Here is a 10,444-nt window from a genome sequence, read left to right as displayed (position 1 = left end):
AATTAAATTAACAAACCGTCTAAAACAACGTATCAATAAATTCATGAACTTGATTAAGTGATTGATTGTTTTTTTTATTATTATTAATGAATATGCTGTTAATGGACACGATCTTTAAAAAAAAAAAGTTGTAGATAATGTAGGCCTCATTCTGCTGTATACAGACGTATTTCTGCGCTTCAAACCATAATTTATTAAATTATGTACCAATAGTTATTATTGATTTTATTTCGTTTACGTGTCAAATTAAGATTAAGCCCATCGCCAAAGGGCTATTTCAGAAGTGAAATGGTTAATAACAGAGTTGGGTAAACAAATAAATAAATAAAGTTACACAAATAAATGTTTATACTTAAGTACTGGAGTACATCCAAAAGAAACACATTTTGATGACCTGCCTGCAGTTTCTCTTCTGCAAGAAGACCCCAAACAGTTTCTAAAGGACCTGTTCGTGCAATTAAGATAACCGCCCACAGAGCGTTACTTCAGGGCGGGGAAGTACAAAGACAGCAATTAATTAATTAATTAATTATTAACAACTTGATTTAGGAGAATTATTTGTACATCGCATTTCAACAACAAGGCAGGCTGTTTTTAAGTGCCGTGAGACATAAATAAAAAAAAAAGGCAAATGACACATTAATAAGATTTAACGAAAGTAATCAAGATAAAATGGGTGAAAGTTGATGCAGGAGAATAAAAGTTAGTGCGCAGCTACAGTGCAGCGGTGTAAGACATGAATCAACAGTCTCACATTTAATCTAATAAACGGTACTGATGAACTGGAGAGTTGAAAATAAATTTGATTTAAAAAGACTACTACTGCTGCTATTATCTTCATTATTGTTGTTATTATAATTGTTGTTGTTGTTATTGTTGTACTGTAGGTTTTCCTTATCCTGGCAAAAGCACCTGACCCAGTGGCTGAAGGTGTATCGATTTCCTCAGTGTTTCTGCCCCCGTGTGGTGCAGTGACACCCGTGTTTATCCTGCAAAAGAAGAGAGGGTCGCACTCTGGAGTTCAGGTCATTCATCAAACTTTACCTCGATCATGTCTGACAGTGAGTTACATGATCGACTGACATGATCGATTAAAAGTGTGTTGACTGCGACCCTTTCTATACTTTACACGGACTTATTTAGGAAAACGCAGCAGGCGGTCAGAGCGCAGTAGTGACCCACAGATACATGCAGGACCACAAACACAACCACCAGTGAACTCATCACTAAATTACATTTAGACGAAAGATCCTGCAGGAAAACGCAATAACACAGGGTAGAAATACTTTGGTAAGTTACAAGTAGTGCTGCATTCAATATTTTGAGTAAAAACTGCAAAAGTATTTGCATCCAGATATACTTTGAGTACAAAAAGTGAAAAATACCTATCATGCAGGATGGTCCTTTTCAAAATAATATATATTATTCGATTATAATAACTGATGCATTAATTTGTATGTTAACTTAATGCTGCAGCTGCAGGGACCAATAAAATCTTATCTTAACTTATTAGCTTAGGCAGTAATAAAAAAACTTTCATTATTATTATTATTTATTGACAAGGTTTCGGAAATGAAAAAAAATAGAGGGACAATTGTGGTTTTGTGCATTTTGACCATGGTAACTGCACTGTACTAAGCTATTACACTATTATACAATATTAAAATACTTTGTATTATCACTCACATTCATTGTGCTTTGTGCAGTGACAATAAAGAAATTCTATTCTCTATTCTATTAATCTGAAACTAACTAACTAACTAACTAACTAACTAACTAACTAACTAACTAACCTATTTTAATAAAATGTATTTGAGTAAAAAGTAAGATTTGCTTCTGAATTGTAGTGGAGTAAAAGTATGAAGCAGCAGAAAACGGAAATTAAACTAAAGAAAAGTAATAGTAGGTGTAGTACTCTCAGAAATAAAGGTGAATCAGTCTATGGAAAGGTTTCACTCTATAAGAGGTTCTACAGAGAACCCCTCTATGGTGTAATGGTTCCACCCCAAACCCTCTCTGGGGCTCCTATTTAGAACCTTTCCACCTTCTAAGGCTGCCATGAAGAGGCCACCCACTGGGTTCTACCTTTTTATATTCTAAGGCTTTAATCTAGAACACACTCAGAGAACACAGAGAACCTTTTTATATTCCAAGGGTCTTATCTAGAACCCACCCATGGGGTTCTAGATAAGACCTCCGTCTTTTATATACTCCAAGGATTTTATCCAAAGAATTGACAGAGAACCCTTTTATATTCCAAGGGTTTTATCTATAACACACTAAGGGGCTTCTGACGGAACCTTCTTATTTTCCAATTGTTTTATCGAGAACTCACCCATGGGATTCTACCAAGAACCTTATTGTGTTCCAAAGATTTTATCTAGAACTCACTCAGGGGTTTCTACAGACAACCTTCTAATATTCCAAGGGTTATATCTAGAACCCACCCAGGAGGTTCTACTGAGAGACAAAGCCTTTCTTCAAAAAGGGGTTCTTCTGAAGCAAATGGCTCTGGGCAGAACCTCAGCTGTTCAGGAAGAACCTTTTTGGAACCCTTTTTTTTAAGAGTGTAGTTCATTTCCATTCTAAAGTCATTTTGAGTTCTGCTCATGTTGAGGTGATCATCCTTTGACTTTCATGGCCTCTTTAAACACCACACACAAATATGAGAAATGCTGCCAGTATGTGAACAATTACCAGTAAATTAAATGGCCATTATGACTTTTTCCTCTTTTGATGTTAATTTCCCCCTCGGCATTAAAAAGAAAAATAAATTTTTTTTCAAAGTATCACTGCTAAATTGTCCCCATGTTTGTTTCAGCCAATAGTGGCTGTCTACAGTTCCTCTGCCAACATTTAATGGGCATGTACAGTGGTTTGTGCAGCTATTGAGAGACAACAAGCACTGGATAAATGTGTGTGTTTTTTTATGCCAAATATAAATTTAGTATCTGTAAGTTTCCAAAAAAGCCCTCAGATAGAGCACAGTTTGTCCATAAATCTCCATTTTAATGAGTCTTTCTTCCAGGGAACCTCGTCTTAGTGGATTTTATGACTTCATACATAATTATTGTGGTAACTACATGATAACAGCTGTGAGAGGAAAGTGAAACCTTAAGCTAACTCGCTCTCGTGTAGCTGTTGAGTGAACTACCCGGAACATATCAAGTTTTTCTCTGGCGGACATCTAATCAAATCACTCTGATGCATCAACAAGAATGAGGAAGACCTGTAAAAAAAAAAAAAAAGTTACTGTCCAGGGCTTAAAAATTGAAGTTGACTAAATTTGAAAAGACAAGTTGAGGTCATTTTGTAGTGATTCAAAGCAAAACAACAACAACAACAACAAAAGAACTTTATCTAAATTTTTGGGTGCAGATCCCCCAGATGGCATTTTTCAAAATAAATGGTGCAACTGAAAATATATATATTTAATAGAAACTGATTTAACTTTTGAAATAATTCACAAATTAACACAACACTTTTTTGTTTGGTTAATGTCTTACCTATATCCTACCCTGGAGTATGAAGTAGTAGTGCACAGTAGTAGTGCTGGCCCAGTTTATAGATGTAGTATACATCCGTGGCAAACACTCACAGATTAGGTTAGGGCACAGATCTGCATATGTTACTTTCCTTTCATGGGGTGAAAACAAGCGCTATAGTGCTGGCCCAGTCAATACAGTGTACGTCTATGACAAGCACTTCATCATAGGTTAGCTAATAATGTTACTGAGTAAATGACATGTGCCGATTGTGTCTGTAGATCAAAGTGAATCAGAAAAGAGTCTTTGTTATGGTGTGACAAAAGGTTTTAGTGTGAAAAACTATGCCACTATCATAAAACACCCATTTTGAAATCAAGTTTGGTTTGATACACTTTCATTAAAACAGTAGTAGTGCCGGCCCAGTCAATACTTTAGTATACATCTATAGCAACACTTCATCACAAGTTACTTAATGATGTTACTGAGTAAATGAGCTAATTGGGCCTGTAGATTGAAGTGAATCATAAAAGTGTTATTGATGGTGTAACTTGGGTTTTTACTGTGAAAAAGTATGTCCCTACCATAAAACACCTGCTCATAGAATGGAGTTTGGTTTAACAGTAATATTTGTCAGTGTGACTGAGGAGTTGTTGGTTAAATTTAATGTGTTAAGCTTTATTGAACATGTGGTCTCTAGTACAACTGAATAAATAGAAGTGGCAAAATTCAGTTCTGGACTTATCATGTTTTGACTGATACTATTAACTACAAACCGAGAGAAGTAGAAGTGGCCCCTCTTCCTATGTTACTTTGTTGTTTACAGGATTCAGAACAGGAATTATTAATAAGTAGGACAGCGGAATTTGAATTATTAACTTTAAAATACCATCCGCTCCTGACAATCTTTCAAGTGGACAGACTGTCAAAATCCACTTTAAAAGCAGTTATTTTAGGGTGAGGACAATTTTTCACAGGATAAACTTAAATTACAGCTTCACTGAGACTCTTTTCTGATTTGTTTCAATCAACCCACGTTCTTTATCCAGTAACATCACTAACTAACCTGTGATGAAGCCTGGATTTGATACGTGTAGTGTACAGATGTACACATGTACACATCTGTAGTGTACAGATGTACACTACGCGTATTGACTGGGCTGACGCTACAGTGCTTGTGTTCAATCACCCCACGACAGGAACATATGTGGATCTCTGCCCGTGTTGTACTTTAGAAAACATGTTCAAGATTGAAGAAGAAGTTGAACCAATAACTCTTCAGTTACACTGACAGACGTTCCTTTTATATTTTTCCTGTTTGAAGAACCAGTTCTTCATTTCATACAAATAACTTACAACTGCAGCTGCTCCTGCTGGAACTACTTTATTCCAGCATTGACACAAAGACAATATGTGAAACTTCTCCCAATGAATTTATGGAATTTTAAGTGTTCAATACTAACCTTTATCGTGGTCACAGTGTTTTCATTATTGTGAAGACCAACAACACCGTTACAAAGAGAACCACTTGCTTCTGAAGAACACTTGTACAGGGTTTGTCAAGGGTTCTTTGTTCCATTAAGAACCCTTTTGAGAAAAAGAAAACTTTTGGAAAAAAGAGTTCTTCAAGGATTGTTGAAATCTTTGATAAACTCTTTCGGGTTCTTTGTACTATAATGTAAAAGGGTTGTCAAGTTGAATCCCCTGGGTGGGTTCTAGATAAAATCCCTTGGAATATAAAATAGTTCCCAGTAGAAATCCCTGGGTGGGTTCTAAATGAAACCCTTAGAGCATAAAAGGGCTCTCAGTAGAGCCCCCTGGGTGGGTTCTTGTTAGTATCCTTAGTAGGGAGAAAGATTCTGGATAGAACAACCAGGGATGGGTCTAGTAGGGTCCTCCATTAGAACATCTCATTACGAGTTCTGGATGTGTTCACACTTGGTTCTAAGTATAACCCTTTATGTAAGGTTCTAGGTAAAACCCCACACATGGAACCATACAAATGTTCTACCAAGAACCAAAATTGGTCTCCTATGGGGACAAGCTGAAGAACTCTTTATGGTTCTAGTTAGCACTTTTATTTCTAAGACTGAACCATGACTAGACACACGGCATGTTTTTGTCACATATGTTTTCTTCAAACCATAAAGAAGAAGAACAGTGCATGCTGGGAAATTGCTAATGTGCTGCTCATGTTTCTTTAGAAATGTAATTTTAACATTTGATTGAAGTCTGTGCAACACATTCATTCAACCCATCATTTCAAGTTTAATTTCAGAGCTCATGCTTAAATCCTTAAGTGTTCTGAAAATAAATGATAGAAATGTTAAGTTTAATTAGTTTTAAATAAAACTTGAGTTCATTAAATTCCTGTATGATTTTTTTTTACAGTGAGAATGTAGGAAAGACAGGAAATTCCAGGATTTCGGGAGGTGTTTATGTATGATTGTGTTTGCTGAAGGAAGGGTAGATGTCTTCATATGCAGGTGGATGTGAACAGGTAGAGCCGTCGTCATCGTCCCGTCCTCTTTCATCCTCCGTCTTCTCGGTCCTACAAGGAATCAGACAACATACCTCAGGAAGACCGGATTTAAGAGAAAGAGCTGGCTGATATCCAAATGTTTGCAGGCCCAATTGGTTGTGCTTAAAGCCAACGTTAAGGAGACGATTGCCCTTTAAAAGAAAACACTGAGGTTGAGCAATTTCTCCCTTGATCATTCCTCTATTTGGCATTAACCAGTGGAAACACACTGAAGCAGGTCAGAAGTTGTGACAACATAAGTGAGAGCTGGTGAGCAGAGCATGTGTTCATATGAGCAGGGCAGCAGTTTATAGTTATCCTAGGTTAACTGTATTATTCCTGCTGTCTGTTTTTATTAAAGTGAATTACTTTCCTGGAAACCTGCTGGGAGTAATCGTCTTAAAAACAATAAAAGAAAGTGAAAACTTGTAACTTTCCACTAATGGAACGCAGCTTTGTGTTTAACAGGATGTCTGTCCAAGGATATTTGATTGGATTTCAAATAAATGGGATCCTGCAATTAGTGGAAAGAAACTTTTTTTTTTATGACAGTACATAACGCTATGTTTCCCTCAGCACTCTGGAACAGGTGGGAAAATATGAAAAATTCATGCTATAATTTGCTTTTCCTTCACAAAGCACATATACACACTAAATTTCTTTGATATGATGTTATACCGCTGATTCTGCACAGCGCAGGACACTTTTTGATGGTTGAGCTAGGAAGGCTGCAGTGAATGTCAACACAGCAGAAGGAGATTAAAGGAATAGTTTGGATTTTTTTTAAGTGGGGTATGAGGTACTTATTCAAAGGTACTGTGGACAGGATCACCAGCAAAACGTAGCCTATTTAGCCACCTAAAAAGGCCAACCAAAAAAATGTATATTAGTTTATGTGTACACTATATTTTGAATACTTTCATCACTTTACATTGCTGTCAAATAGCCTTTTCTGATGGGAAACTGCTGTTATATAAGCTAAATAGCACTCTCTCCAAACCAACCAAACTCCATAGGCAAAATCAGTAATTTTATCTTGCAGAACATGGGAGTTGCTGGTCTACTGCTGCCTCAGTCGGTTAGTTTGTTTGTGATTTTGTGTGATGTCAGTGGCTCCAAACCAACCTTTTAAAACACCAAAGTCACATTTTAACACAAACTAATTTACAGATCAGGGCAGCGGTAGACCTGCAATTCCCATATTCTGCAAGGTAAAATTAGTGATTTTGCCTATGGAGTTTGGTGCAAGCAATATTTGGCTTATATAATGGCGGTTTCCCATCATAAAAAGCAGTCTGCTAGCAAGGTAAAGCTTTGAAAATATAGCATACATTACAGTGATACAAATTCATTTAAGTGGTTCTTTTTAGTTGGGAGTCTGTCAAATGCCACCTACCGTAGATGGTTATGGTTAAGAGCCTCATACAACCCCACTTCAAAAAACCTAAACTATCCCTTTAAATAAGAAGATGGACAGCTATTTTGGTCTTAATTGTCTTTATTATTTATTGACACAACAATAACTAGAACTTATGCAACACAATACTCAAAGTACAGTAATTTATGTGAATTGGTACCAGTGTGATGATTATACATCAGACATCAATTGCACCATAATTAGCTGAGAGAGTACTGGCGGCCAAAAAACGCTTTGGGCCAAGTGGAAAGTGATCTTGTGGTTAATAAGAAATGAACTCTTGCACGCTGTGTTTGTTTTAATGAGCAGCTGTGAGAAGCTGTGAGGTTTAAACACACTCAAAGATTTAAGATTAACTGTCCACCTCTGTTGCATTTATTTGCAGCGTTATTAACATGTTGCATGCTGGGTGAAAAGCAAGACTCAGCCTCACTGGGATCCAGTGCCTGTTGATGATCTGCGGTAAAAGCGTGTTTAAGTAATGGAGGATAAAAGTTTGAGCAATGTCTGTCATGTAAGCACTGCTTCCCAGTGGTGGAAGAAGTACTCAGTTAGAGTACTAGCATCAATAAATACTTAAAATACAACAAGTAAAACCAATTATTATGCAGACTGGCTCATTTCAGAATAATATTCATGATATTATTGGCAGTTAAGGAAGTAGCACTCAGATCTTTTACTTAAGTATATGTAGCAATAGTACATTGCAGTGTAGACATACTCTGTTACAAGTTCAAATCTTACTTAAAGTAAAAGTACAAAAGTACCAGCATTAAACTTTACTTCAAGTACCAAAAGTAATAGTACTCATTATGCAGAAGGCTCCATTTCAAAATAAAATGTATTATATTATGGTGTTATAATTATTGATGCACTGATGTAATGTGAATTTTCCATGAGATTTTTATAAAATAAATGTAGCAGAGTAGATATAGAAAGTGGCAAAGCACAAGTACTTCAAAACTGTACAATTTACTAAGTATAGTACTTGATTACTTAGTTACTTCACCACAGCTTATTGGATTATGATAATTATTGCATTATATTCTAAATTTCCCTAAAGAAGCAATAAAGTTGTATCTTTCTCCAAAATAAGACATCTTGATTTATTTGCTGATTATATTTTGTATTATAGACCCTCTTCTGTTGGTAGAGTTTTTTTGATTTTGGGGGTGGAGCTTAGTGGAGGCAAAACAATTCCCTAAATATGTTAGCTTACACTAGCTAGCTGGCTTGTTTCTTAATAATGGCTTGAGAAAATATGATCTCCTCTGACTATATCCAGTCATTCACTCTGCACGACCTTGAGTGTTACTTGAAAAAGATAATCCAACGCGTAGACGCTCTGTCCATGACCATTTATTTTTGTAGGTGGAGCGACAGGCGCTGCTCAGTACACATCCACTGAGCTGTAGGATGAGTGAGAGGAAAACAGTCTGTTGAGCCAGAATATTTACACATCTAATGTAGTCAATTAAGAATTTATGTTGACCAGACCAGAGTTGTTTTACCAGTGGAAAGACGATTTTGGTGAGTTTTATTTTGTTTCTGTCTGTCGAGTTTAAATGAAGTGTGTTTTGTGGACTTAACAAGGCAGTTAAAGCTCGTCTTAGTTTGGTAAAAGAAAGAAACTTTAATTTAGAAGGTAATTGGTTGTATTTTTCTGTTTAATAAGAAACATAGACGTGAGAATCTTTCCTTTCTTGACATTTTGTGAATTAAGTTTGTTTTTTTATTTTACTTTATACATCTCCTAGCTTTCATCTTATCAGGTTAAGTCTTTGGTAGGTTATGTGGTTTACTATTCTGATTACTTGATGTAATCATGAGGGTCTATCAATCTTAATCTGCAAAGTAAATAGAAAATAAATATACTGGAGTGAAAAGTATATTTCACTCTGAACTATGGTGGATTAAAGGTATAAAGTAGCATAAAATTGAAGTAAAATAGCTCAAAACTGTACATAATTACAGTACTTGAGTAAGTCTACTTAGTTACTTTCTACCAGTGCTGTTCCTACCTGCACCTTCTGCGGCCTGTTTCTGTGGTGTCGTCTTCTTCTGCTGTGAAAGCCGCGTTATCTACACTGAACAAAGAGTCATATGGAGGAGCGGCTGCATGGACGCCACTCACAGACCCACCAGGCTGGGACGCAGTGGGCTGGCGCACGTCCTGGTTTATAAAGTTATACACAGATGGAATACAGAACATTGTTGTGGCACCATGTAACATGACCGGCTGGTTTATGCCACCTAAGGTCAAAGAATGACGTGCTGAGGTTTGCTCCATCGCAACCACGTCTTCATCCTCCTGTCTGCAGGGCCAGCGGGTGATGATCCCAAACTTGCAGATGCTGGTGAGCATGAAAGTGCCTCCAACGGAGATCATGATGGGGCCCAGGAGTTGCGTCCACTCAAAGGTGGGTCTGGCTAGGTAGTTTTGCCATCCCATAACGGTGAAAATGCCCCCCACAAGGGCTAGGAATACTCCAGAGAACAGCAGCATGGCTCCAGTCTTCTCACCATCCAGCAAACTGTCAGACTGCAGGCGTGGAACAGGTGTGACCATCTGAGTGGGGTCACTGTAGCCTGCTGCTGGATTTCTAACACTGCTGGTCTCCATTATAGGCCTTTGCAAAACCATATTAGTCCACAAACCTTGGGGTCCTGATTCGTCCATGAGTCCCCTGGGTATGACTTGTGTAGTTACTCAAAGTGAGCCTCTCACAGGTGAGTCCGACTGAAAGAACGCCAAATAACTGTGAAGACACTTCACAGCCAAGAGGAGTCACAGATTAACCTGCACTGTTGACCATAAGAACAGGATGTACACAGAGGTCTTCAAGGGTGGAGGCGGGCTTCCGCAGGGGGTGGGGGGGTGGGGGGGGGGGCTGCAAACAGTTTTGGGTGGGCTCAGTAAATGGAAGTGAAAAAATGTTTACTGCTCCTAGTCGAATATCCAGGACTTTGTGCCCTGAGATTAAACTGGCTCAACTGTCAAGTGTCTATGGGATCAAATAA

General features: G+C 37.5%; 1 protein-coding gene across 1 annotated transcript; it reads right to left on the bottom strand.

Moving 5' to 3' along the window:
• Positions 1-4,169: 4,169 nt before the first annotated feature.
• Positions 4,170-10,152, bottom strand: tmem174 (transmembrane protein 174). Its single transcript, XM_084746619.1, has 2 exons — positions 9,445-10,152; positions 4,170-6,036 (listed from the first exon to the last, which is right to left on the bottom strand). Exons 1-2 carry the CDS (start codon positions 10,101-10,103, stop codon positions 5,922-5,924), a joined length of 774 nt encoding a protein of 257 aa, XP_084602745.1. The 5' UTR covers positions 10,104-10,152; the 3' UTR covers positions 4,170-5,921.
• Positions 10,153-10,444: the final 292 nt, after the last annotated feature.

The sequence above is a fragment of the Lutjanus erythropterus genome, chromosome 20 (genome assembly GCF_056507025.1).
Source record: "Lutjanus erythropterus isolate fLutEry1 chromosome 20, fLutEry1.hap2, whole genome shotgun sequence".
Lineage (NCBI taxonomy): Eukaryota > Metazoa > Chordata > Actinopteri > Lutjaniformes > Lutjanidae > Lutjanus > Lutjanus erythropterus.
Note: the sequence above shows the minus strand (reverse complement) of the source record. Positions and strands in the feature narration are given on the sequence as shown.

What these genes read in the sequence shown, in the direction of transcription:
- tmem174 (XM_084746619.1), bottom strand. Translation starts at nt 10,103, where the DNA reads ATGGACGAATCAGGACCCCAAGGTTTGTGGACTAATATGGTTTTGCAA. An exon ending in ACAGGCCGCAGAAGGTGCAG is followed by an intron (nt 6,037 to 9,444) that starts GTAGGAACAGCA and finishes GATTCCTTGTAG; the next exon opens with GACCGAGAAGACGGAGGATG.